The sequence below is a fragment of the Seriola lalandi genome, unplaced genomic scaffold (assembly GCF_002814215.2).
Source record: "Seriola lalandi dorsalis isolate HSWRI2012SDOR001 ecotype SW California unplaced genomic scaffold, Sedor1 jcf7180002054896, whole genome shotgun sequence".
NCBI lineage: Eukaryota > Metazoa > Chordata > Actinopteri > Carangiformes > Carangidae > Seriola > Seriola lalandi.
The window spans coordinates 703739-730632 of record NW_019525448.1 but is presented as its reverse complement, the minus strand read 5'-3'; the positions used below and the strand labels follow the sequence as shown (position 1 = coordinate 730632).

Below are 26894 nucleotides of genomic sequence, written 5' to 3'. Positions count from 1 at the left end.
TGTGTTGAAGAAAACATCATCCAGCAAATCGGAGCCCGCCGCCATCTTTGCACAGCTACGCTCGTTCGTGAGACGCATGCGCCGATTGGATGTACCCTGGGTGACGCAACCTCACCGGGTGCTGTGATTGGTTCGTCGAAGAAAATAAAATCTGGAACAAATGGTTGCGAGCCGCAGTTTAGAGTGCCAGCGGTGGGTCTTAGCTCCACGGGAAAAGAAAGCCTACATCTCACAGAGGTGTTCCTGGTGGGACTTTATCACATTGAAGAAACTGTCTGGGAAAGTTTCTGTGTAGTTTAACATTTCTTTGTGGATTCACGCACAGTATCGAAGCATTTTGTATCCATTTGACTTTATCGTAGACGACTCAAAATGGCTGCGTTGTTGCTATTTTTTTCCAGGAGACCCACAGAAGCTGCCGTAGCGCTCTCAGACACACAGCAGTGTTGTTTGGCTATCTGGATGTCTAACTCTTGAGAGCGCCGATGAGCAATTACTAGAGAGAGTATGCTCAGGTTTCTTGACGCCACAGGAGTACACATATGTGGCTTATACGTTGAGAAATATGAGAAATGTTGCCAGAACAAGTAACACAATATCACACCACACACCCTCCAAATAAATGTTCCAAATAATCACAACTGTAAATGATGCCACATATCAGACAAAATGAATCACACATGAAAAGTTGAGCGGCTAAAGGGGACTAACAGTGGATAAGTGCATGTTTCATTGCCAGGTGCGTTTCAGCCAATCAGTGGGCGTAGTTTCAGGTCACCTGTGGACGCGTATAAATTGTTTGTGGTTGCTCCATGGTTTGGGTTGTGGCATGTGATGTGCGTTCTTGTGGACATTTGTAAGGAGCTGGCCTGGATATTGTGTAACCATGAGTTCAGCAAAGCCGTACATTGGATGTAAAATAGGGTTAATTTCAAAAGCCCAAAATCGTTATGAGGGGATTTTGTACACAATTGATAAAGTAAACTCTACAGTAGTGCTGGCAAAAGGTGAGTGATCTAGGCCTATGCACATGGGGATGATAGCAGTGCTATTGAAACATGGATGTCACTTTGTTTGTTTTCTCAAACATTGTCTTTTTACTAGTGAAGTGTTTTGGAACAGAGGGGCGACCCACTGACAGACCAACACCACCCAAAGATGATATCTATGAGTACATCACTTTCCGGGGAAGTGATATTAAAGATATCACACTGTGTGAACCTCCAAGATCTCACCATGGCCTGCCCCCGGATCCTGCAATAGTACAGGTATATTAGAACTGCATGGCTCACAACCCACAGTAAGAGAATCAGAAAGTGGAAAAAAAAATCCAGATAATGTGAGTTCAATTGTTTTAATGTATTTTGTTCAGTCCTCCAGTGCAGGTGTTTCAGGTGTCTACTCGGCTCTTGGCCCATTCAGCCCCCTAAGGATGCCTGCCTATAACCAGCTTTCTGCCAGCTCTCTACTTAATCAACAGTATGCTGCAGCTCTTGGCCTTGGTAAGTAAATGAGCATAAATTAATTCATAGTAAACTGACCACAGACTCAGACCCTTAGTCTAGCTGTATGCTTTTAAGTAAGTTGTTTACATGATACAGTATTTAGTTGTGTTCATCATGCAGGATCTGTGCTTCCAGGGTTACATGTTAGAAGGGGTCCCATGGTGGAAAAGGCTGTTCAAACCCTCCAAATGGAAAGGTCTAGGCAGTGGAGAGGCTTGACTCCATCCCAAGAGCAGGAGCAGAGGTGGGACAGGAGGCGGCTCCAGAGGACAAGAGGAGACAGTTCGCAGACCAGAAGGGGCTCTGGAACCATCAGTAAGTATGTAGAGTTCCAGGGATGAAAGGCAATATAAACTACTGTCCTCTAATTCATTTTGAACAGTCCTAAAACATTTTACAATTGTGTGCCAGCTTATGGAAACTCTGCATATCTATCTGTGCAATCGCAAGCAAGCTTAAAAGTGAGCGTGAATGTTTTTTTATTTAAGTGAAGTCAGGCCCAGTTGTGCCCAAAGCTCAGCAGGAAGCTCGACAGCAGACTGATGAAAACAGGCCGCCGCCACCACCACCCCGAAGAAGACAAGGTAATTGCTACCACTGTCTCTTATACACATCTTAAGGCAACAAAAGTCTTCGATGGGTCGCTTGATTTATGAAGACTGCAGCCATCCCTGATTTTTAACAATAGCCTAACCATGGAGCTGGTCTATATGCGTGTCAGGTGCATGGTGGTGTTGTCACATATGTGAGCAGGAGACTGTGTCATAATGTGGAGTTTTTCTCAGTTTGCCTAAAACAACTTTTGCAATCACACTTCTCAATTGCTCCTGAGGTTTTTTGAGACACTCAGCAGCGTGTACAACGTGGACTGATTGGCTTTCATGAATCAAAGGATACCTCGTCTACAGTGAGGGAAAGTGGTAGGCTACTCACTGCCTGGGCTGTACCAAAAGATGAGGGAGAGGGATTTTCCCCTATCATGTAAAAGATTATTATATGTGTCGTCATTTGCATGCAAACTATAAATAATACATTCAGGAAAATCGCATGTTTAATTGCGCTCAGAGATATCCATTGTTTTCTAATTTAGCTTCCTTGGCGACAGCGCGCTGGCTTTGTCAATACCCCTATTTCCTAGTAATGGAGAAACTATGGAACCAAATAGAGGGCAGCGCTCAAGATAATAAATATTAGAATAAAAGAAGCGCTTTTTATTTCACATATGACAAAATGTCTGTGGCATTTTCATCGGCGCGCCCCAGGAGTAAAGGGGAGGTGACACAGCAAACGATTCAAAAGGTAAAAAAAAAATCTTGATGCGTCGCTGCGTTTGTTATTAAATATTCTAGTCTGGATGGGAGTGTGCGGTCCGCTGCTAGTGCAGGGAAAGTAGCCTGTGGTGAATATCAGAAGAAATGGCAACTGGTATTGTAACGGTACAGTCAGTTGAAGGTGCGAACCAAACAAAGCCATGGCGGTGATGTAGGCGACCGCTGTTACACGCGCAACACTGGCAGAGTCCCTGTGTCCTTGTGATGCTCTTCTTCTCGCTTCTTTTCCCGACTAATAATGAATGTTGCTTTTTTTTTTGTATGTGAAACAGATCAGCCTTAGATTTTCTGACTTGTTTCCACGAATTTTAAAGCACAACACCTTCTCTGGGTTTTATTAGAGGTGCCGGTTCCTTGGCAGACAGTGTCCCATTAGGTTTGAATGGTTGTTGTGGACAGCCGCTTTGTTGCAAAAAAGAAAAACAATACATATAGGCTATATAGACACTGAAAACGACAGGGTGGTGTAGGATGGAGGGAAACTGAGCAGCAGGACAGTTATCTGCTGCTGCTTTTATCCTTGACTGAACCGTTTATACGAATGTTAAACGCACTACTCATCTTTAAAACAGGGACTTTCCAGCGATGTCCTAAATAAAGTGAGAAGCTGTGCTGCTTCATTTGGCTCCAGAATAAAAGAAAGAAGAAGAAAAAAAACAAGATAAAACTGACCCAGAAAAAAAATGTTCCAAGCTTGAAGTTCTGAGAATCCAGGACAACATAATGTCTTAATGGGACATATTATTGTGCATAATTTACCATGCACTGTGATTTGAGATCCTGTGAAATGAGATTGTTCTGTTGTCTCCCAAAGATGTTGGATGAAAATCATCATTTAATACAATGTATAATGGATTACCAAAGCAAAGGGAAGACAGCCGAATGCACACAGTAAGTCTTTTTTTTTTTCTTCATGACCAATGCCTTGTACATGTTATATCAAAGCAAATGTGATAAAGTAAAGCTGTGTTTAATTTCCCCTTTTTTTTGACAGGTATCAGCAGATCCTGCACAGAAATCTTGTTTACTTGGCCACAATAGCAGATTCAAATCAGAACATGCAGTCACTACTTCCTGCGGTGAGTCCCTCATAAGGTTTCAGGAAAATGTAGTAGATTTCCCATCATTCTGCTCCTGCCATCCAACCAATTCCATCATCTTCAACCCTTTCTGTCGGGGGTGTTTTTGAGTACCAAAGGAAGATACCTTTGTATGGCACAAAAGTAAACATTTGCTTTCCGTTCTCCATGTAATTTTCCACTGATCAAACTATATCAAAATGTTGTCTTTTATTTCAATCAGTGCACCATATGAGATTATGTCAATATGAAGTACAGGGATCAGCAGCAAATATAGATCATGTATAGTCTGAAAAGAAATCTTCTGCCTCTCACCTTTTAGCCTCCCACTCCCAATATGTCAATGGGCTCTGGAGGGATGGGTCAGAGTGGAGGACATGCTCCAAGCAACCTCAGTGACACCATGGCACCTGGATTGCCCCCCACATCGATGATGCAGAGCCAAATGAACAATGGTGAGAGTTCATCAAAAATGTGCATTTTATAGATCACCAGAGAACTCTGGTCCATGTGAACATTATTTACTGCACAAACCCAGACTTCATACAGCTCCATTTTGTTGTCTGTCCTCTGTCTTGAGTGCTTGTCTGATTGTGACTTTGCTGCATGTTTGTCTGCAGATATGATACCATGTCCTGTCTGTCACAGTGCCTCTCTTTTCTGTCTTATTGCCTGCAAGTGTCTGTGCTCTTATGCTCAGCTAATAGTCTCATAGTCCACATTTGTTTGCAGCTATAGCAACTTTTGTTTTTTAAATTTATTTTCCTGATCCATTTATACACACATCATTATCACTCATGACTCTATCCTTGTATAACCACGCAAGCTTCCTGTAGAGATGAACTGAATGTGGGTCCATGATTAACATGACATGGTAGCACATGGGAACGTGTGCTGGCTGCTCTGACTGTGCGTGTGTGTCGTCAGGCCCCAGCCATGCCCCCATGCAGCAGCAGTCTGTTCAGGTGCAGTCGGCTATTCCCTCCACATCCCTCAGCCTGCCAGCCAGCAGCTACGGTAGCTCGGCCTCAGCCTCCGGCTACAGCCATGCTGCACCTTCCTCCCAGGGCAGCATGATCCAGGGCCCTGGTCCTGGTTATGGTTCTTCCTCTTCCTCCACATCCTCCTCTTCCTCCTCCTCCTCCCGCAGCAACCTCAACATGCAGTCCAACCAAGGTGAGCCAGAAGAGCCCGATGAAACAGAAATCTGAATTTTTATGGAAAGGAATACTTTCAGGGTTATGGAATTAACACTTTACAATGTTACTTGGGTATAATGCCTTTCAAGTGTTCGGGGTAAGGTAGAAACCACATTGTAAAACAGCTGGACGATTTCTGAAATATCTCTGAATGTGTTCCTGACAATCTCCGCCTTGATCTTGCTTAAAAGAATTTACTTACATGCATATCTGCATTCATCGATATGTAAATTCCCTCCTTGTCCAGTGTAACTGTGCGAATAACCAGACACATTCAGTTCATCAGAGAGGGGTCCTGCCTCCTCCCTTCTTCCTTCTGCTGCAGGCTTTACCTCTCCTAATCTCTGACCCCTGACCCTGAGATGCAGCCCTTCTCTCCCTGGATGTCTGTTCGTATTTACTGTACCTCTGTTTATGCAATGACTTCACTGGCTTTGTTTGCATTTATACTTCAGAGCGGCATCTTGAAAGAGTCTTGTCAAATAGATTTTTCTTTATGAGACCCCTGACTGCTGTGGACCCGTTTTGGCTTTTTCGTGTGCCCTTATCGCTACGGACCTCCCTTTACATTTGTTTATTTGTCAGTTTGATTATGTACATTTCTTATGCTGCTGAATGCTGGTACTGATACGTGCCTAGAGTTTATCTGTGTATATTAATGTTTGAGATCTCTCCCCCCATAATCCTCCCCAGTCTCCATGATGCACCAACAATCTGCCACTCCGCACTACTCCTCAGCCCAGGCTGGGGGCCAACACTATCAGGGACAGCAGACCATGGGCATGATGGGTCAGGGCAGTCAAGGAAACAGTATGATGTCTCAGAGGCCCATTGGGTCCTACCGCTCTTCACAGCAAGGTAGGTGGTAAGACTTCTCCATGCTACTTTGGTTTAGCAGTGAGCTCAGTGAGTTTGTTTGTGGTGTGTTTGAGTGCTAAAGTGCATAGATGGATGTGTGTTAGTATGTGCGTGTGTGTGTGTGTGTGTGTGGGACTGCTTGGACTGTCTGCCAGTTTCCAAGTGTTCCAAGTGTGGTTCTTCATGCCAGTCTCTTAAGTTTCCAGATTGTTAGAGCTGCAAAGTTTGCTGTGGAAGCCCCTGATAAGTAGTTTCATGGCACCATAGTATTAACTAATGATCATAAAGTGAGAGTGATATTTAAAATATGCAAATGAATCCCGGTTGCCTTCCTGCAGCTTTAAGAGGCAGACTGGAGATGTATCACTCCAGTCACATTAGGTTCCTGTCTCTGTAAATCACTTAACTTGTGCTGTGTCAGCATGTGCCTAATAATAGTTCCACCCTGTCTGTTATGTCTTTTGAAGACTAGGCACCCAGTAACTCTGATATATAAAAAGGATGGGATACTGTTTCCAGGGCAACAGGCCATGGTTGTAAGTCCTCATTCAACCTGGTACACTATTATCCTTGCATGACTGGGTGAAGTATTTCCATATAGAACAGCGTTATGGAATTGTTGTGTCCATAGTTAAGCCGGGTGACTCGCCCAGCGACTCCTTGATTGGCTGTGGGGCTGTTGCTAGGGCTACTCTATCATCTGGAGGTCCTTGTTCATACTGGGAAATATGTGATATGTTGCGACGAGATTGTTTTGAAATTGTTCGCAGAAGTGAAGATGAAAATGTTCTCCATGCTAGAGCTCATTTCTGTATTTGGAAACTTTTGGGTCCATTGTGGTTTGAAAAGAAGATTAGACTGTTCACGGTTCTTCGATGCATCTTCCAGAGAGTTTTTGTTCTGTTGGTCCTGTAGATAATGTTCGATAAAACTGAAAGGGAAAGGGAAGGAGTGGAATCTGGAGTTTCTGCACACCACCATCAAGCAGAGATCAGATTCTCCGTGATAACTGGCTTTCTGTAATCCTCATTTTATCTTCAAAATTACATCTCGTGTATTTGTTGGAATTGCTCCACTTTAAATAGTGTTTCTAAAATTTGAGTTGGCCTGAAATAGCTTTCTTCATATTATTTCTCCCCCTTGGAAAATCATCACCACTAAAATGCTACATTAGCCAATTATAATTAAAAACATCTAATATTAATTCACTTTATCAAATGTTTTATTTTTCTTTCTTTTTGCCTCACAGCTTAAAGATGACTTCCATGAAGGTTGTCTATAACACTGTCTGTTATAGTCTTTACTCTCTGTCTTTTATTATTCTTAATATACACGTATGCTCACACACCCCTTCAGACTGCCTAAATCGCCCAAGTGTTCTGGCGCAGCCCCATTAGTCTCCAACTGTTTAACCAATCGTGGTGTCGCCTGTCTTGCAGGATCTGCACAGCAGTACATGGGACAAGACGAGTTCTACGGAGAGCAGTATGGACACACTCAGAGCTCCAGCGAGCCCATAAACCAGCAGTATTACCCTGATGGTAATCATGCACGTCCATAAACTTTATACACACAGCTCTCAAACACACAAATCCCCATTACAGGTCATGCCATTTCCTTTTAGCACTATCCCACAGGCCTGAGCCATATTTACTGGAGTGCTGAAGCTTCAGCTCTTCTGCCCAGTCACTGTCTTTTTACCTAAGTGTGGGAGATGAAAAGTATTGAAAGAAATTGCAAAAGACTAACATTGGTCTCAATTCTACTTCCTCCCACTGTGTCTGTGTCCATACTGTCCCCTTTGGTGTGCCGAAATTTCAGATTTCAGAGAGTGCTATAGCAGTGTGTTGATGAGAGAGCGCAAACCTCTTCCAGGGTGTTTCTTTGTGCTTTGTGCATAATGTTGAAGTGAGAAGCCTTGAATGTGTTTGTGCTTGTAATTTTGCTGTTCCACATGTGTTATGAATGTTTCAGCTTCAAACTGTGAATAATAATTTCTCTGCTGTATCTAAGTCTGTTTCGCCTTTGGGAGAGGAGTTTTTGCATGTGTTGAATCGTGTTCTCTACAGGTCATGGGGAGTACTCTTATCAACAGTCCTCATATGGTGAGCAAGGCTACGACAGGTCCTTTGACGAATCTTCACAGCATTACTATGAAGGAGGTAACAGTTATTCACTTTGCAGTATCAAACCATGTGTTTTAGGTATTGTTTCCTAACTCACAGACATAACAGATGACAGATCCATCTGTGCATGTATGCCTCCAGGTAACTCTCAGTACAGTCAACAGCAGGCCCAGTATCAGCAGAGCTCTGGCCAGCAGCAGCCCTTCAGCCAGCAGCAGTACTCCTCTCAACAAGGCTACACAGGGCAGCCACAGGGATATGGTTAGAATAATCCCTAACCTACAGTACTGTATGCATTCACACAGACATACGCATAACACAATGAACAAATATATTAAGTGAAACCTCTCTACCACAGGACCTGGCCAGGGTGCATCCTCCCAGTATTCTCAGTATCAACAGGGTCAAAGCCAACAGTATGGCTCCTACCGCTCCTCCCAGGTAGGCCCTGGAGCACAGACGCAGAGGCCCTATGCCTATGAACAGGTACCTGACTAATGCCTTTAAAATATTCATGGAAATATGTATATAATTTGTGTAAAAAGGTTCAAACGGTCCAAGTGTACACTAGCACACATTACACTTTACAAAAAGGTATGGTACACATTGTATGGGATCCAGTCCAACCTCTCGGTGTAAATCTTTTCACATTGCAGGGTCAGTATGGAAATTATCAGCAATAAAGTACCACATCGTTCTCCTGTTGGAAGAAAATGAGATGTGCTGTGCTCAGCTGTGGATTAGAAGATCTGGCTGCATTTGATTTATCATCCTTTCATAAATCATTAATCATCATTTTTGCTGAGAAAAAAAAGTCAAATGTGTTGCTTTTTAAAAAAAAAATTGTTCCTGATAGATGAAGTGCTACTGGTCACCCTGCAAACAGTCAGGGTGCTTGTAGAATCAAGGCAGTTGATGTAAACCTTCCATATGGATTAAATAACGTACTGAAAAAGAAGCAGTAAAGTCGTTAGCTAAGCCTCAGCAACCTGCCTATATCCTTATCTTTTTTCTGTCTTTGCCTTTCTCTTGTCTTTGTCCTATCCCCTGCTTTTATTGTTTACTTTACTTTACAAGCCTCTTTTTTATTCTTCTTTTTTTGGTGCACAGAGAATGTCTGTGGTTTGTGAGACCGGAGCTATAAAAAGAAAATTGGCCTTGAGGGAAATGCTCCTTGATATTTATCTAATAGACAAGGTCCAGCTTTTGCTTTAATTGCTAGTAGAGACACTGTTATATCTCACAATAATAGAAATTCATTTTATGAAGGTGAAAATGTTGGTCCTTAAACCTGACTTGATCAGGGAGGTTTGTCTGTGTTAGTCAAACTGTGATGTGTTGCTGTGTGGTCTAACATTATGTGTTTTCACTCTCTACATATGTCTACACAATAGATAGCTGACTGATCAGGATTTAAAAGTGTTTATCATTGTCCATGATAATCATACATTGTGGTAGTATTTTTGACACTATATTTTCAGTGGCATTGCTCCGCACAGACATACAGCATAGTTATTGTGCAGAGCCAAGAGGAGTTACACTGCTCTGATGCCATTCAGTGAGGTTTCTACATGAAAAGACATTGCCACTTTGTCTGCACTTTATTTTGCAGTGACAGTATATGTATTGTTTGATATTTCATATTGTAGTGCAATTTAGGCTGTTTTTTTTTTTTTTTTTTTTTTTTTTTTTTTTTCTTTTTACAAATGATCCTCAAAAAGCCAAAGTAACACAGGAACAGAACAGTATCGTGTCCTGCACCTCTACTTCAATAAGTGCAATACACTCAGTCAGTCATGTTGAGGTTGGTTCTAATGGTGAACTTACATTTTATGTCATTATTTGTAGTTTCTTGACATATAATGATGGCAGAGACTATGGCTGGTTTGTCTTATGTTATCAAATGTTATGTTGTGGGTTTCAGCTGACATATCATATTTAAGAAAATTATTTTATGTATTTATGTGACATGAACAGATTATTCAAAGTCTTTCGTCACAAACATAAAGTGTACTACTTCATTTTTTTCAGTGCAGATTTTATTATCAACTATCTGTATTGTATTAGATGAATGAAATAATGTTAAAAATAAGACAAAGGGTATAGAAGGTTTGTTTTTAATTGGTATACAAGCACACTTGCCTTATTTTTACATATTTATTTGTTAGTTCATTATCTATCTATCTATCTATCTATCTATCTATCTATCTATCTATCTATCTATCTATCTATCTATCTATCTATCTATCTATCTATCTATCTAAAATAGGTCAGACACACCTCTGGTCATTTCATTTATCACTGTTTCTTACAGTTTGATCAGTAATAAGGATTATCAGTGTGACTGTGAGGGTTCAGCTTTGCAGTATATCCTGTAGTAACTCAACTTACCTCAGAGGGGTAAATTAACACAATAGTTGCAGTCATGTTGCAGGGTTAATCAGGAATGGGAGATATCTGGCTGTCAAACAGCTAAATAACTATGTACCACTCAACAGTGACAATCAGTGACAGGCTTCTCTATACTACAATGAATCTGTGTCAGCGTTTCATTTTACTGTGACCTGAACATGTATGGCAATTCTTTTCCAGTTCTCTGTAGTGTGTAATCACTGATGTGAGTGGTACGCCTTGTTTGTTTGTTTGTTTGTGTGTGTGTGCGTGCGTGTGCGCGTGTGTGTTTGTGTATGTATGTTTGCAGGTATGCCAGGGAGAGCGAAAGAGAGACAGTGAGCAAGAGGAAGTTAAGCTTGCTGTGTATAGTCCAAATATGAATGTTATCTACTCATCTATTGTAAGACTGCATTGCCTGATCTTTTCTGCTGTCTTTTGTTACTGTTTGTTATATAAAAAATAAACTGACATTCACCTTTTGTATGTTTGCATTTTGTGTATCTATTATTGAAAACATCCTTACAAAGGTTTCCCACTTACCAATTTTGCTCAAAATACGATTTCCACAAAAACTAAATATGACATTCTGCATTCTTATTTTATAATGTTGTAATGGCTGGCGAACTTATATTTGCTTAAAAGCACTTTTTGGCAGGTCCAGTTCATTTGCCTGTTCACTTTCCCTGAACACGTCATCCACCTTCCCTTTGACTTTCAACCACATCCACAGTGATGATGGCTGACTACCGAGTGACAGGTAGTGTTGTGGCATGATTTCTGGATAAATACAAATTGGTTCCTATAAGTCAAAGGGGAAAACAAGGCAATACATAAATGTCCCACTTTTCAGTCAGTTATTAAAATGTTTAGTGAGACTGCATTTAAAAAGGTCTTCAGGTCTTAACTCGAAAACATTAAGTCATTGAAACATTCTTTATATTTTCTTTTCTTTGTATTTCATGCTGCCCAACTCTCCCTGCAGGACAGGGGGGGCTAGAGGACCAAAAGTATACCGTAATTAACAATCGCGTATAAAAACTGTCCTTTCACGGATTCCGTAGCTGCTAAGGGTAGCTGTGGCATTTGTACATGAGAGCTAACCAAATATAACGTGTTATTGGGTTTTCTTTTATTATTCTATTAAAAGAAATGTATGTCCATCCGGAATTGACAGTATTAATAACAGTATTTTTCAGACAGCATACTGTTTTGCTCTCTACTCGTGATGTGTAAAAACGGTCGAGGTCACATTGTTAAACAGTTGTTAGCCAACCAACTAGTTACCTTAGAATAATGTTGGCCACTTTGTCGAGAGTTAAAACCCCTCGGTGGCTTTCTCCGGACATACTTTCAGGGTACATACCAAGAGGAAACGAACTGAGCTTGTTCAGTCGCAGTAGTTCTCCAGTATCAGCGGCGTGGAAACTGAGAGTCAGAGATGTCAGCACCTCCTCCTCGCTGTGCGCCAAAGTCCGAGGAAACCAGAAGAAGGGAGAGCTGTCAGAGAAGAAGCTGGTATGTATCTGAGCTACTTGTAACTTATTAGTTTTCTTCAACCTGGTGTTTTTTAAACGGATTTATAAAAGGGATATAGTCAGAGAATGTGAAAGAGTAGATTAATATAAATACTAAAGAACCACGTTACATCATTTGTAATTGTGGGGCCATATTCAGTGTTCAAAGTTAGGTTTGGAGTCAGTTCTCTGCTTTTGATGCAAGTATGTATGTAATGTGGAACTACCTCATTATTTTTTCCACCTCACTGCCTCGATGATAAAGAAAAATGTCTTCATATAGATGGATCATTTTCTCAATCTGTCTCCTTATAAAATACTCAAATTATACCCTTGATATTCTTATATGAATGGAAATCAAATATATCTACAGCTGATCCACCATCGGTACTACACCTCTTGGCTTTGAAGTGTGTGTCACCCAACTGTCTAATTATTCCTTGATGTTGCCCATAGACCCGTCACTTTGTAGACCAGCGCCGTGTGAAGCTGGTGGCTGGTTCAGGTGGTAAAGGTGCCTGCTGCTTTCACAGTGAGCCCCGAAAAGAGTGGGGTGGACCGGATGGAGGGAATGGAGGTGATGGAGGAAGCATCATTATCAAGGGTAAGTTGGGCCTTCATCTGGTCTATGGAATGTGAACTCACATTGGTGTGTTTGCCATCCTGTCTTTACACACCATGTATTAATTACATTTAAAGGACTAGCCATCCTACTGTCTACTGTCCATGTTTTGTCAAGAATCACAAACATTAAGGAATTTTCCTCTCTAATAATTTCTTAAAAAAGGTGCCAAGTTAACACACTCTCCATTCTACATCATGTCAAAACGTGCTTCCTCCTATATTCTTTATTTGTGCGCTTTCAGCTGATCGGTTTGTCAAATCATTGGCACAAATAATTCCGATTTACAAGGGAGAGGATGGGCAATCAGGGGGCAGCAAAAACTGTTACGGCCGGAACGGCAGCCCAACTTATGTTTGTGTAAGTTTATGCATTTGATCATAAATAACATGTAATTTATGAACACTTTTGTCATATTCGTGTCATTAACCTACTGCCTAACCACGCCTGTTTTAATTTTCCATTTGTAAAGGTACCATTAGGCACCGCTGTGAAGGAACAGGGCAAAACTATAGTGGACCTTTCTGAGCATGGTCAAGAGTATCTGGCTGCATTTGGAGGAGCTGGAGGAAAGGGGAATCGATTCTTTCTGTCCAATGAGAACCGTGCCCCCATGACAGCAACCTCGGGAATGCTGGGCGAGGAGAGGGTCCTTCAGCTGGAGCTACGCACCATGGCCCATGCTGGACTGGTGAAAAAAAGCTGTTTAAAATTGAAAATAACTCCTTTGCATTACTGCTTTTTAACATAATGAACAGATTTTTAAAATCTATATCCCATCAGGTAGGGTTTCCTAATGCTGGAAAATCATCATTATTGAGAGCCATCTCCAATGCCAGGCCTGCTGTTGCTGCTTACCCTTTTACAACACTCAACCCACATGTAGGAATTGTCAATTACAGGGATCATGAGCAAGTTGCAGGTAGTTGGTTTTAAGCAAACCATTAATATATTATTTTTTATTTCTTAGGAACTTGCTTTGGATTATTTTTTACAACATACAGTATAACATGTATTTTCCTCTTTTACTCTTGCTCTTTTTAGTTGCTGACATCCCAGGCATTATTCGAGGAGCCCATCTAAATCGAGGCCTGGGCATCTCTTTCCTGCGTCACATAGAGCGCTGTCGTTTCCTCCTCTTTGTTCTGGACCTGTCGACTCCGGAGCCCTGGACTCAGCTCCAACACTTGCGTTATGAACTGGACCAGTATGAGCCTGGTCTGTCCCAGCGGCCTCAGGCCATCATAGCCAACAAAATGGACCTGCCTGAGGCCCAGGAGAAGCTTGAGACTCTCAGGAGCCTGGTCATTGAGCGGATCATCCCTGTGTCAGCTCTCACTGGACAGAACACAGAGGAGCTCATCCTCCACCTCAGAGAGCTGTATGACGGCTACCGCCAAGGACAAGGTAGTGGGAAAGGTAAACCCACCAGGTCATAGTTAAAACTATTTCCTCTTGCTTTGTTGATATCCCTACATTGTATATTTAAACTGGAAGATATAAAATGTATTTAATAAATATGAATATATAAACAAGACAATTTTAAACGTTTGTGTTTCATTGACTTTCAGTATATTGCTCAATGCACTGAAATATGTTTTTTTGGATATGTTGAAATCTTTTAATGTAGTTATAACAGCTTTATGCCTCACAGCATGTAGGCCTACAGATTTTGACAATGGTGACATACAGTACCAGTCAAAAGTTTGGACACACTTTCCCATTCATGGTAAACTTTTGACTAGTACTGTACATACTACATGTAAAATGTAGATGGTATACTTTTACACTCTTAAATATAGGGTCAGCCTATTAAGACAAATAAATCATAAAAATTCAGTCTATATAAAGATATTTGCGCAGATTAAGATATCATGGATGATTTTGAGAAAAACTCTGGACATCAAAACTGTGGAGACAGCAGGATGACTGGGGAAAAGCCATATTTTTAAGTCCTAAATTAACCAGCAGAGGGCGTGCTCAATCAATCGGTGCGTAATTCAGCTACATCAGAAAATCAATGTTATTGGAGAAATAGTGGGGAGTAGCACGCATTTCAATTCATATGCAAAGTTTGTAGATAAGCAGAGCAGGAGCATGCTGTTTTGTTTGTGCATCGTCATTTCAAATGGGTAGTATATTCTGTTTGAGGTTGAAAACTAACAGGAGTTAGTGTGCTGCACAAATGCCCTCTGACCCTGCGTTGCTGTTGTTTTCTGTGTGCAGTAGGTTTTGGATGTTTACTGCATCCTGCTGTTGCTCTTAACTTTATTCCCTGCCTACACAAGCACAATGACTCATATGTATTCATGGAGTGGTTTGCCAGCAGCCCTTAATTGATGTGTGTCTAATGGCTTAAATGCTACATGCATATATTGTGTTTATGGAGCTCTTGATTCAAAAAGGACCACTTAAGGCAAAGATGCTTGGATGCTGATGTTGCATTATGAAGCAGTCCTTAGAAATGGCAGGAAAGGAGCAAAGGAGTACAGGAGCACTACAATCAGCAAACGAATAATAACACCTTTGTGATTTTTGCATTTAGGTTAGAATTAGTATTAAACAACTGGAAGAAGAGATAGTTCATATATAAGAGTGGATGGATGAGCAGAGACAGATAAAAACCTGTTGCCCTTTAGACAATTGGAAGAGAAGGTTAATGAATGGGAACATTGGAGAATAAATGGCCTGCACTGCTGATATTATGACAAATGCTTTCTTTACACTTAAAACGTTAACATGACAGCCAGTAGGATGCAGCTGGTATTGGAGAGAGTTGTTGTGGCATCTTGTAGCTTTTTTGCTGAAAACAACTGTTGAACAGTTTGTCTCCATACAAAATGTTTACAAAAGACTAAAATGGGCTAAAAGATCTGTATAGCTTCAGAGTGCATAATGCTCTGTGGGTAACCTTAAGCTACTACCTTTGCATTACATGTAGTCATTAGATTCATTGTTAATATACATATTTGATTTATGGCACATTTAATATCCTTGATATGTGATTAAAATGTTTCAAACTGAGATTTTTTATTTGTTCACAGGGTGATGTGATAATTGGCTTGCTGGTTGGTGAGACGTCAGCTGCTTTCTTTTTGGAAGGATGGGCTCCCAGGCTGCTCTTCACTGGAAACTTGGGCACAACAGACTGCAGGTCAGTGAGAGCACTGTCATCTCTGTCGGGTTAGCTGGGTGCTTAGGTTTTCTTTCTTTCTTGAGTGTTGTATTGTATTGTATAGCGCTACCCACTGCAACATTTATAGCCAAAGCTAGTTTGCAATGCCCAAACAAATATACACAACAGAAAAACACAGGGCACAAATATCAATATAAAAAAAGCATAAAAACATATCAAGAAGCATCTGATCATGAACGACATCTTCCTATTCTGAGCTCTGTAGGTAAGTTCCAAATATTAACAGAGACGTTTACTCTTTCTTTCTTTTACACACATACCTGCACACTCACATCTTTACTATATTATGTACTTGATGAGCAGTGCACATTTCAGTTGTGTGGACCAGACAAGAAGCTAATGTTTTTTTTTTTTTTTTTTTTGTGTGAACCAATGAAGGTTCCTTGGAGGAACATGTTGTTGGAGACTGAGGCCATGAACACTGGAGAGAATATTCACTTCTCTTCCACAAACTCTACCTCATCCCAGGTGGGAGCTCTCTAGCCGTGCCTGTAAATCATTGCTGTAGTGTTTTTCAAAACAAAAGGAACAGAGCAATATGACCACCTGGTATATACTGCACCTTTGTCTGAGTCTTGGAACTCAGTTCTCAGTTTCATCACTTCCATTCATTTTTGTTATTTTTCTTACCCTTTGCACAGCTTCCAGGGTGATCCTTGCACAGCAGCCCTTAATGGAGCGTTGGGCGTATGCCGCCTTTCTGCGTCTTTTGCCTCAGGCTCACACACGCTATCATGACCTCACCCTAGTCAGGCATCTTTGAATACCCTCCCCCAACGGTTGGCACAGCTTCTGTTGCATTCTTGGTACTATCATTTATCTTTAATCGCTGTGTGTGATCACAACAACTGTTGTTTAATTTTACATGCTATTTCATGAATTCGATCTTATTATTTTGTTTTTCTATGGCCAGGTGTGGTAGTGAGAATTCAGGACTGTCCCCATAAAGGCCTCCAAATGGAACAGCTACTCCAATGCATTCTGCACACTGGTTCCTCCAGGCTGGGTACAGCCCTAGGTAAACAACACACACCTTATTTGCTGGTGCAACTATTTAACCTCCTAAGACCCGAACTCTTGCATGGCATGCATTTTTAATTTCTCTTTGCTATTTAGGCTGATTGGGACCTGAGAAAAATGATGTCCACATATGAGGACATTAGTTTTACATTTCTATTACTGAGTGGCAGTATAATATCCTCATATGTGGTCACCAGGCCCTTGTTGAGAAAAAGTTAGTATTGTGGTCTAGAGAACCCAAAATGTGAGGTCCACATATGTGGACGCCAGGTCCTAGGAGGTTAATGAATCATTGTTTTGGTGATTTCTCCAGTGACCACACACAATTATGTTATTCTTTCCACTTTCAGTTCCATCTTTCAGTTGCCCTTTACATTTATTGTGTATTGAGCCCACACCATGAAAGAAACCTTGCAATGTGTTTGTTATTATAGACACTGTATATGTTTAAGTACATGAATTCATACTCCCTGGTTTAAAAAAAAAATTCCTGTTACAGTTCATTTAGATCACTGCTTCCTGAAGGTTAAGATCATTTGCCTAATAAGGTATCGCCCCCAAATAAATTCAGCCTTGCTTTCAGCCACGAGACAGAATTAAAACCTTGTTCACATTTAGAAATCACAAAATAATATGAGTTAGTAAAGTAAAGTCAGCCACGTAGTCACTATCCATACAGCAAATTACACCAGATATGAATTCATTATATAGGTGACACTGCTATTTAGAGAGCATAAATATAGATACTACATTAAATGGTGTGTTGAAAAGTATTATATAATGTTACTGTAATTTCTTCATGGCTAGTTAAGGCAATGGTCATAGATTCAAGTAGTGTCATTTTTTGTATTACCACAAGAAGTCAGTATTTCATAGGAAACATTTATAACCTTGATAGTGTCAGATTGTTTCATGCTGAGAATGTTAGGCATGGTGCGCATCAGGAGTATTGGTAGACAAGTATTTGCATGTGTGAGTGTGTTTGAATATGTCTACGTGTGTACAGTAGCTGTGTGTGTGTGAAAGTTTAGTTAAAAAAGACAATTGTTTGTAAAGTATCAAAGATGACTTCTGATCTTTGCTGAACCTGCACATAATATATTTCATATTCCATTCAGATATTTCCTATATGTAGAAGGAAATAACACAGGTTCACATCATCCTTTATATAATATAGACTACTTCATATGATTCAATAATTTCTTTTGATGTGTGGATATGTACCCACATTCAATTTCACGCATATACACACACACAAACAGACAAATGCCTGACAGTGTAAAAGAACAAACACAAAACCAGCTTGAAAATGCTGGTAGTGGCTGACTGGAATCACCATTCGTCCTTCAAAAGTATTTTATTTACGTAGTGACATACCTGCATATTTTTGACAATCATATTGAAAACAGTGAAATCACAACAAACTTATACTGTTTTATGTGACCATAGCAAATGCTAAAACAACACATCGAAAAACATCCCAAAAAAGTGAAAGCAAAAACTCCTCCTAACATACATTTTTAAGATACTCCAAATACACTGAGACACCTTTCATTACTATAGATCATCATTGTATGAATACTAAATGTAACCTGTAGTGAAAGAAACTTTTTTTCACTATACACCATATTGACTTAGAAAATATATACTAAAATTCAATTTTTGATTTTCCTCAACTGTTCCCACAACCCGACTTTCATTGTTAATACTGTGTTATGATAACCTATCTCCCCATACCGTGTTCTCATGCCCCTGACTACATAACCATGGCGCTGTGTGGCTTGCATTTTATCATGCTAACGTTTGTATCAAGTGCTGCTGTGTAGAAAAAGGCCTTCCAACAGGAGAGTGTACTTTTTGTGTACATTTTTTTGTGAGCATTTAAGTAAAACATTTGTTGCCTCTTGTTCCTGGAATTTTTTATCTTAGATTTGTTTGACCTTCAGTAGGAACGACATTTTATCGTTCATGCGCTGGACTTAAAAACAGGTCCAGTAACATTCTATAATGCAACATCTCAGTTGCTAACAACCGTCTCTGTAGAAATCCTGACTGAACTCTGCTTGCCTTGTCCTGTTACAACAGCAAAAGTTGTTTGTTTTTCATCTCAAAATTTCATCACAGAAATCAGATGAATTATATGACCAATGAAGAGATAACGCAAAGTTAAATGGAATCAGTGCAGTTTTGATTAACAGACATATTCAGCTTTGTATGTGCAAGCTTCTTTCTTTTCAGAGAATATAGTCTCCTATCTTTTAATGGTAAACAAACATAACAACGACATAATTTCAGCACCTGACTTTGAACATGCATCAAAAATCCATATCTTAGAATTGCGATAACCTGTGCCTGGTGTTATCTAAGTTCTAATGTTCAAATTTTCCCAGACAGTCATTCATGAAGCCAAATGTAGCTGAAGGTAGCATAAGAGTATGCTCAAAGCCCCTGTAACATTTAAAAAATTCAAAATTACCTAAAACTCACAAATATGGTGGAGTGTTCATTTTAGTTTCATGGCTTTCAACTTGGATCAGAGTTCCTGTCTTAAGTTTTTCTGTTACATAAGAGGTTTTCGTACTGTAGACAGTGCTTTCATTAGGCATGCAGATTGAGGCCAGGGTACTAAACCTTAAATCCAGGTCCATGTCTGGGTCAAAGGAAATATCGGAGATGGAGATTGCATCAAGCTCAAAGTTGTGCCTTGTCTCTCCCTCCTCAGCATACACATGAGGAGTATAATCACACAGCTCCACTCCGGGTGCCTGGAGAGAGTACAGCCTCTACAGCACACACAGCAGAAAGAAAAGAAAAGGAGAACATTTTTAAAAATAAAAAGAGAAACAGAATTTGTAGGATTGATGGAATTGTTGTCATTACCTTATTTAGTATTTGGAGCAGAATCTCTTTTCTGATTTCAATATTCTCTTGAACTGAGTATTTACTGTGTCCTCCCCAAGTCTGGGAAATCAATAGCAGATATTTGTATGAATTCAGCTATTTTAAATCACTTCAGAAGTCCAACATAAATTGACAGTTAAATTGTATGAATTAAAAAAAATAAAGTAATAAAATGAGGGATCATAATGTAGATAACAGTACCTTATACATTGACTGTCCCTGCAGCTGTTTCATTCTCATGGTTGATGATGCACCCTTTGACTGGAAAATCAAACGTTACAATGGTCAGACTTCACATTACAACAGTTTTTGTAATATGATATAAATTTAAATAACTGCAGAATGTTGTGGATTAACAACAACAAAAACAATAATAATAATAATAATAATGATAAAAATCATAATTTCAGTACCCAATGTGCAGAGTTGTTGCGTGAAAAAGTTTGTTCCATTAAGTTCTGTCTCTGGGATAAATCTATACAGCCACCCTGTGATTCAGCTGTGACCTGGGGGACAAAAAGCATGTTGAGCCTTGACAACACTTATTATATTTACACCTCATATATTATTTGAATTGGTGTCCATTTGTCACTATGCAACATAAAAAAATGTTAAAGGATAAGGCTGGAAATTTATTCTACATTTTCCTAGTTGTCAACAAATCTCATGAAAAGTCTACAAACCATCAGTGTGTTAGTTCGTCTGTTCAACTTTCTCAGCCAATCTTTGACTTCAGCTCAAGCTAATTTGTTTCAATATATAACAAAATGCTTGAAACCTGTCACAAATATTCATTTTTGTTTTTATAAAAGACTAAATTATCTATTTGGTTTGTTCATGGATGTATTTGTTGGCAATAAAAAAAAAGAGAAAAAAAAGAATATAACAAGATTCATCCCTTAATCTAGACTATGCTGCCACTTGTGACACAACAACAACAACAACAACAACAATAATAATAACAATAACAATAATAACAACAACAACAATAATAATGATAATGATAATAATGATAATGATAATAATAATAATAATAATAATAATAATAATAATAATAATAATAATAATAATACCCAACGTGCAGAGTTGTTGCGTGAAAAAGTTTGTTCCATTAAGTTCTGTCTCTGGGATAAATCTATACAGCCACCCTGTGATTCAGCCGTGACCTGGAGGACAAAAAGCATGTTGAGCCTTGACAACACTTATTATATTTACACCTCATATATTATTTGTATTGGTGTCCATTTGTCACTATGCAACATAAAAAAATGTTAAAGGATAAGGCTGGAAATTTATTCTACATTTTCCTAGTTGTCAACAAATCTCATGAAAAGTCTACAAACCATCAGTGTGTTAGTTTGTCTGTTCAACTTTCTCAGCCAATCTTTGACTTCAACTCAAGCTAATTTGTTTCAATATATAACAAAATGCTTGAAACCTGTCACAAATATACATTTTTGTTTTTATAAAAGACTAAATTATTTATTTGGTTTGTTCATGGATGTATTTGTTGACAATAAAAAAAAAAAAGAAAAAAAAGAATATAACAAAAGATTCATCCCTTAATCTAGACTATGCTGCCACTTGTGACACAACAACAACAACAACAACAATAATAATAATAATAATACCCAAAGCTCAGAGTTGTTGCGTTAAAAACTTTGTTCAATTAATCTTTGTCTCCGGGATAAATCTATACAACCACTAGTTTTAAAAAAGGGTAAATCATTTTTTTTTCATGGATGTATTTGTTGACAATTAAAATAAAATTGAACACAAGGATTTCAAGGCAAGTCATGACTGCACAAAAGTAATAAATTGAATTACAGCACGTTTGTCATGATTCATGTTGAAGTAAATGTATACTTTACATGATTCACTTGCTTCGTTTCGATTTGTTCCACAGTCTGACTGTCTACTTCGTTTAATGCACCAATAGCCACCTGTTGAAAATGTGAAGATAGTCTTAAGCTTTTACAGCAACACATCATGGTTATATTTTATTATTATTATTATTATTATTATTGTTTTAATATTTGTTTAATTTTTTTGTTTGTTTATAACAACTACTTTTTAAACATGATTTTATAGGCACTAGCACACACAGTGTGTGTGTTAGCATGTATGCTAGAGTGAGTGAAAGAGAGCCTACAGTAATAATCAAGTACAAATAAAAGTATTTACTTTGCAGTCAGTTCCTGGCTCCTCAGTGTTACAGTTCTTCAGATATTGTCCCAAACCGTAATCTGGGCTTGGTATGAATTGTTTCTTACATGTCACCAGACCAGCCAAAAGTAGCATAGCTGGTATATAAAGAACACACACACACAAATCAAATCATTGACCAAAGGAGGGGCTCAAAACAAAAATCTAAAACTGCTATTTCATATTGAATAATGTATGTAATACATGTAATTTAGAATATTTGAATGAAAATTGAAATGAAATATGTATAGTATTTTTTTCAACTTTCAACATAAAAATAAGGCAATCTCATTAACAATAATCAAAGTATTTCTGACCTGTGACCTACTTGCAAGAAATAATATGCTGAAAATGATGATGAAAAATGCTCCTGGTCCTGCTGAGGAGGTAATAGATTTGCGGTTGTGACAGTTTGGCTTCTCAGTGTCTAAGCAGTTACACACAGTAACCGACAGGTTGTGGACAGCGGCCGCGCCTTGAGCGTCAGAGACTTCTACCACCAACTCATGGTGTCCAGAATGAACTGTCATCTCTTTCACCAGGTTGACTGAATGCCCTGTATATCCAAAAAGAAATCTTTGTATTACTCAGAGTCATTGTGACAAACTTGAAAAACTAGACTATTAGAAACTACAGTTTGATTTGACAGCAGTGACGAGGATCTTGGCTCCTGTCAGAATTAGAACTCCCCTTGCAAAGGGTCGATCTTCCATTTGCCATCAACATCTCCGTGGAGCTTGAAGCTGAAAGGCCCACTGTAGGGCTCTTCATCCAGGTCCAAGGCTGTGATTTTGGCCCATGAGGGTCGATCGGACTGGCACATTTCAATAATAGTTTCAGTCAGGGAAGGAACATTGTCATTCTCATCTTTAATGTGGATGGTGAGGGTTGCAGTGCCTGTCATTGGAGGTTTACCTGGTGATGAAACATATGTGTTGTAAATTTTCATTCATGTGATAAATAAATTTGAATCAATAACATAAACAGTATGTGAATAGTCCTCCAGATCATACCATCGTCAACGGCATATATATTGACCACATAGATACTTTGATTCACAAAGACTGACTCTCGGTCTGTCATCTTTGATGTGGTTACTTTCCCAGTTTTGGGGTCCACTGTAACCCAGCCAGCGGGGTCCTTTCCTTTTATGTATCTGAAACACATATGTGTGTTGTGTTAGACATTTGCAAGTTCTCTACTGGAATACTTATATAGAATATTGTTGTCCTGTAAGCTGGACATGTAGCTAGTATCTTTCATGACTTACACAAATGTGTTTTTGCTGCTGACATCAGGGTCTCTAGCTGTAAATGTAACCAGATACTGTCCCCCCTTAATATTCTCAAACAATGGAACTTCTTTGTTGAATTCGTCGAAGATCGGAGGCTCATTGACATCCTCCACAGACACTGTCAATTGGTATATGGATGATCCTTCTCGTAGCCCTGTCACAGCCCCACCACCACCACCACCACCACCACCACTAGCAGCACTAATAGTAGTGACTTTCCAAAGACCAACGGCACTTTTACTCTCCACTCTGCACGAATAATAGGGGAGTTCATTCTCCACACTGACAGTCACATTCCATACAGGACCATCCTCATAGTTCAGATGCTGTAAAAGAAACAAAGATCGAATGCTGGTTTGAAGACAAAAATTGAAATTCATGCCATGATGTAATTTCACATCATACATAGAAGGACTTTTTAAGAGGCCTAATGCTCATTATACAATAGTAGTCAGTGATTTCTGTGATACAATACTAAAATCCCTAGAAATATTATGTATTACAGCATGTCAAAGAGGCCCAAACATAAAAACATGTTTTAGCTTGTTTACAGTAAAATGGAAAAGACGATGTTTTATGAGTAATTCAGATTTTTAGACAATAATGTCTGAAGGAAAAAAACAACGGTGGAAATGGTTGCATTAACATTTTAAATAAAAGGTACAGTGGAACACAGTTATTGTGGGTCAAGCATTTATCCCTGATTTTTGTGGCGTCAGAGTTTGATATATTTTCACCAATAATCTGTATCTGACTGTAGCTTGAAAAGAATATGTAGTATGAACGCAGACCAAATACCTTCTTCACATAGAGTAGTCCCTCGTTTGTGTCAGGATCAGTACTGATTCTGAAGTAGTTGCCTGCCTCTCCTTGGATTTGATATTTCACTCTCCAGGCATCTGTACCTTTGCCGTCTTCATCTTTAACTTGCAGCCGTGAAACAAGAACATTTTCCTCTCCTTCTTTCACTTTCCCTGGACCCTAGAGTCAAAAAAATAAATGAAACTTTTATTATTAAAGGAGGCTGTTGTACTGTAGGCAACAGCTGTTATTTCCTTACTCAAGGTAATTGAATGAATGAATTCGCTCACTCTTTGTCCTGTGATCTCCGGACTGTGGTTATTTCCATCTTCTATGTTGATTATGACAGTGCAGGAGCTGGAGAGCTGTAGTTTGTCTCCACGGTCTTTGGCCTCTACTATAATGATGTGTTTCTCTGCTTTCTGATGGGTTATAAAGAACAGTCACTTTCCAAAATGGAAAAAAAAAATCAAACATACGTATTTGACTTGGTCATGTTATTGAAATAAAAAGAAGGAAGAGGGAAATTCCAAGATCAACAGATATGATATTTTAAGAGTATCCTCTTACTTCATGGTCCAGACACCCCTTAAACGAAATGGTTCCAGTTTGAGTACCAGCCATTTGAGTTATGTAGAACTCCACTTCCTCTGATTTATAACTGGTGGAGACTATTCGTAAAGTAAATAGTTTGTTGTTCCCGTTGTCGCTATCTGTTGCTTGAATAGTAATCAAGTTAGTGCCTGTCAGTATCAGAAGAAAAAGAGCAGTTTGTTTTATTTTATGTTATTTTGGTCCTTGTGGCATTCACAACAAATTTGATTCATACAAATGACCAGTTCATAATAACAGGCGTGAAGATTACATCAGGAAGTTGTTCAAAATGAGTAAGTTACCTTGTAACGTAGATTCTTTTATGCTGATCATATAGATTTCACGGTCAAACTTTGGAGGGTGATCATTTGCATCAATAACTGATATCTCAATGCCCAGCCGTGTGTCTATTACTCTACTGTCTCTATCAAGAGCCAGAAACACCAGCTGTAATGCAAAGGCAAGAATTGTGAAATAATGAAACCACCGACCACGTCCCACACCCCAAGTGCACTCTCTTACACACACACTAACCTTAAGCTCCTGGTATGTCTCATAGTCGACAGGGCCGTGGACAGTAATCTCCCCTGTGCGGTTGTTGATATGTAATATGCCTTTGGGGTCCTCATCAACACCTTGACCATGTATCTGGAAGAGGGTGAGGGTCTTCTCAACTTTAACCTGTAGCGAGTCACAACAGCAGCACATTTGTAATGATCTTCCTTCAGCTTGTCATTTGTGTAGTGTCATATCCATGTATTGTGACTCTCGGTAGATACTCACTGTGCCAAGTGAATATGGGTAACTTCCCCCATAGCCTTCGTCTATACTAAAAGAATCTATGATCCAGTTTCTTTTTTGTCGCTGCAAAATTTCTGAAGACGAGCCGTCGATTCCCAGACACTGCGAAAACATTAAATTACATCACTTATATAGTGGAAGTTAAATAATAAATCCTTATGTTACATGTTGCTATAGAGTCATTTGGATGATTCTAAAAATATCAGTTGTTTGAGGCAGATGTATGTATTAAGTAAGCGCCATATTATTAATTTTTCATCCTTATGTCCAGACAAAAGATAAATTCTTACCAGTGCCGTGAAAAGACAGAGTTGTATTGTCTCCATATTATATCAAGATGATGTGTTGTTTCAAAAGTTAATCCCTCAGATAATAGACTGTTCCCTGTATGAACCTGAATGAAGGCTGAGCTGCATGCCAGGGCTGCTTTATCACTGTCTGTCAGAGTGGGAGGGATATAATAAAGGAGATTTCACATGAACCTGAAAGTTGGCAAAAGTCATAGCATCAGGGTGTAACACTTTCTGAGGAACATGGTGTCAATGAAGGTGCCTTTTTTACTGTTTGTTACAGAGCATTTTATGTATTACTGTCTTTATTTCTCTTGATCCTTTAATAACATGGTTACAAAGTGCTTCATATTGGTGCACGAACAAGAAATTGTACTTGTAAAAGAAAGCTTTAGTAAAACAGTTGTAAACAGCCATAGTACATAAAATACATTAAAAACACAATGAATGAATGAAAGTTTTTTTTAGGTTTTCAAAAGTGATTTAAAAGCAGGTAGTTTGTTTGATGAAATAATCTATTATAAATAAATATATAATATTGAGATTGGAAAATGATAATGTTGTAAAGTTTGATATTGTGAAATAATATTTAACCCTGCTTCCTTTCACTGTAACAGAGATTATGAAAGGTCATTTTTATTTAATTCCAGCATTTCTGATCCAATATATCCTTCTTGAAAATTTTATTTTATTTTTAAAAGTCCATTTTTCACAATTTTAATTTATAATGCCAAGCTTCATGGTGGTACTTGTTACTCTTATCTTCCCTATATTCACCTCCATTTTTAATTCATTCAAAAAAATTTGCCCATTTTCATTTTATGAACTCGTAAAATGAAAATCATTATGTTACAGAACACTTATAGGTAGCACTTATACTTAAAGTTTTGTTCAGTAACTGTTGCTGTTGTGTTCCTTTTAGGGAAATTGAGACATGTACATGATAATGGATAAACAAATAACCTTGGGCAGACTTTAGTAATCAGTTTACTGGAATAATCAGATCTGGCAGAATTGTGAGGCCCACTTTGTAACTCCTTTCAAACAGCAACTCCTTACAAACTTTTTTTCCGTCACTGACTTACACACAAATTATTTTGGCCCATTATTGGGATCCAATTAGAAATAACACATGTTGAATTTAGCAATTCAAAAATAAGATAT

The 26894-nt window shown here is 39.0% G+C and overlaps 4 protein-coding genes and 1 long non-coding RNA gene across 8 annotated transcripts; 4 read left to right on the top strand and 1 right to left on the bottom strand.

Annotated features, from left to right (window-relative positions):
• The first annotated feature begins 11 nt into the window (after nucleotides 1-11).
• LOC111672221 (protein LSM14 homolog B) lies at nucleotides 12-2124 on the top strand. The gene is made up of 5 exons (XM_087180190.1): nucleotides 12-1007; nucleotides 1105-1268; nucleotides 1373-1502; nucleotides 1641-1820; nucleotides 1994-2124. The coding sequence occupies exons 1-5, from the start codon at nucleotides 887-889 to the stop codon at nucleotides 2122-2124; spliced, it is 726 nt and encodes a 241-aa protein (XP_087036316.1). The 5' UTR covers nucleotides 12-886.
• Nucleotides 2125-2685: 561 nt separating this feature from the next.
• On the top strand, nucleotides 2686-10971 carry LOC111672219 (SS18L1 subunit of BAF chromatin remodeling complex). Of its 2 annotated transcripts, XM_023429576.2 has the most exons (11): nucleotides 2686-2804; nucleotides 3651-3727; nucleotides 3831-3915; nucleotides 4238-4370; nucleotides 4843-5091; nucleotides 5808-5972; nucleotides 7412-7513; nucleotides 8042-8134; nucleotides 8240-8359; nucleotides 8457-8584; nucleotides 8755-10971. In XM_023429576.2, the coding sequence occupies exons 1-11, from the start codon at nucleotides 2736-2738 to the stop codon at nucleotides 8779-8781; spliced, it is 1248 nt and encodes a 415-aa protein (XP_023285344.1). In that variant the 5' UTR covers nucleotides 2686-2735; the 3' UTR covers nucleotides 8782-10971. The 2 variants fall into 2 exon arrangements, with proteins under 2 accessions (XP_023285344.1, XP_023285346.1); XM_023429578.2 differs by lacking the exon at nucleotides 7412-7513.
• Nucleotides 10972-11546: 575 nt separating this feature from the next.
• Nucleotides 11547-14160, top strand: mtg2 (mitochondrial ribosome-associated GTPase 2). The gene is made up of 6 exons (XM_023429524.2): nucleotides 11547-12007; nucleotides 12463-12610; nucleotides 12873-12988; nucleotides 13101-13319; nucleotides 13412-13550; nucleotides 13673-14160. The coding sequence occupies exons 1-6, from the start codon at nucleotides 11786-11788 to the stop codon at nucleotides 14065-14067; spliced, it is 1239 nt and encodes a 412-aa protein (XP_023285292.1). The 5' UTR covers nucleotides 11547-11785; the 3' UTR covers nucleotides 14068-14160.
• A 1516-nt stretch (nucleotides 14161-15676) lies between these two features.
• On the top strand, nucleotides 15677-17134 carry LOC147817778 (uncharacterized). The gene is made up of 4 exons (XR_015438694.1): nucleotides 15677-15782; nucleotides 16203-16292; nucleotides 16466-16619; nucleotides 16717-17134. It is a non-coding gene; the product is annotated as an uncharacterized LOC147817778 (long non-coding RNA).
• A 1048-nt stretch (nucleotides 17135-18182) lies between these two features.
• Nucleotides 18183-25834, bottom strand: LOC111672197 (cadherin-2-like). Of its 3 annotated transcripts, XM_087180194.1 has the most exons (17): nucleotides 25731-25834; nucleotides 25423-25542; nucleotides 25174-25320; nucleotides 24942-25086; nucleotides 24616-24788; nucleotides 24336-24467; nucleotides 24043-24225; nucleotides 23221-23570; nucleotides 22964-23106; nucleotides 22279-22865; nucleotides 21930-22048; nucleotides 21617-21688; nucleotides 20819-20911; nucleotides 20159-20251; nucleotides 19947-20006; nucleotides 19725-19805; nucleotides 18183-19627 (listed from the first exon to the last, which is right to left on the bottom strand). In XM_087180194.1, exons 1-10 carry the CDS (start codon nucleotides 25764-25766, stop codon nucleotides 22630-22632), a joined length of 1665 nt encoding a protein of 554 aa, XP_087036320.1. In that variant the 5' UTR covers nucleotides 25767-25834; the 3' UTR covers nucleotides 18183-19627; nucleotides 19725-19805; nucleotides 19947-20006; nucleotides 20159-20251; nucleotides 20819-20911; nucleotides 21617-21688; nucleotides 21930-22048; nucleotides 22279-22629. The 3 variants fall into 3 exon arrangements, with proteins under 3 accessions (XP_087036320.1, XP_087036321.1, XP_087036322.1); XM_087180195.1 differs by lacking the exon at nucleotides 20159-20251; XM_087180196.1 differs by lacking the exon at nucleotides 21617-21688.
• Between the last annotated feature and the right edge of the window lie 1060 nt (nucleotides 25835-26894).

What these genes read in the sequence shown, in the direction of transcription:
- LOC111672197 (XM_087180194.1), bottom strand. Translation starts at nt 25,766, where the DNA reads ATGGAGACAATACAACTCTGTCTTTTCACGGCACTG. An exon ending in TCTGTCTTTTCACGGCACTG is followed by an intron (nt 25,543 to 25,730) that starts GTAAGAATTTAT and finishes ATGTTTTCGCAG; the next exon opens with TGTCTGGGAATCGACGGCTC. An exon ending in CGGAGATCACAGGACAAAGA is followed by an intron (nt 24,226 to 24,335) that starts GTGAGCGAATTC and finishes TTTTGACTCTAG; the next exon opens with GGTCCAGGGAAAGTGAAAGA.
- mtg2 (XM_023429524.2), top strand. Translation starts at nt 11,786, where the DNA reads ATGTTGGCCACTTTGTCGAGAGTTAAAACCCCTCGGTGGCTTTCTCCG. An exon ending in GCAGCCCAACTTATGTTTGT is followed by an intron (nt 12,989 to 13,100) that starts GTAAGTTTATGC and finishes CCATTTGTAAAG; the next exon opens with GTACCATTAGGCACCGCTGT. An exon ending in CCATGGCCCATGCTGGACTG is followed by an intron (nt 13,320 to 13,411) that starts GTGAAAAAAAGC and finishes ATATCCCATCAG; the next exon opens with GTAGGGTTTCCTAATGCTGG.
- LOC111672219 (XM_023429576.2), top strand. Translation starts at nt 2,736, where the DNA reads ATGTCTGTGGCATTTTCATCGGCGCGCCCCAGGAGTAAAGGGGAGGTG. An exon ending in CACAGCAAACGATTCAAAAG is followed by an intron (nt 2,805 to 3,650) that starts GTAAAAAAAAAA and finishes TGTCTCCCAAAG; the next exon opens with ATGTTGGATGAAAATCATCA. An exon ending in GCAGAGCCAAATGAACAATG is followed by an intron (nt 4,371 to 4,842) that starts GTGAGAGTTCAT and finishes GTGTGTCGTCAG; the next exon opens with GCCCCAGCCATGCCCCCATG.
- LOC111672221 (XM_087180190.1), top strand. Translation starts at nt 887, where the DNA reads ATGAGTTCAGCAAAGCCGTACATTGGATGTAAAATAGGGTTAATTTCA. An exon ending in TGCTGCAGCTCTTGGCCTTG is followed by an intron (nt 1,503 to 1,640) that starts GTAAGTAAATGA and finishes CTGTGCTTCCAG; the next exon opens with GGTTACATGTTAGAAGGGGT. An exon ending in AAGGGGCTCTGGAACCATCA is followed by an intron (nt 1,821 to 1,993) that starts GTAAGTATGTAG and finishes TTTTTATTTAAG; the next exon opens with TGAAGTCAGGCCCAGTTGTG.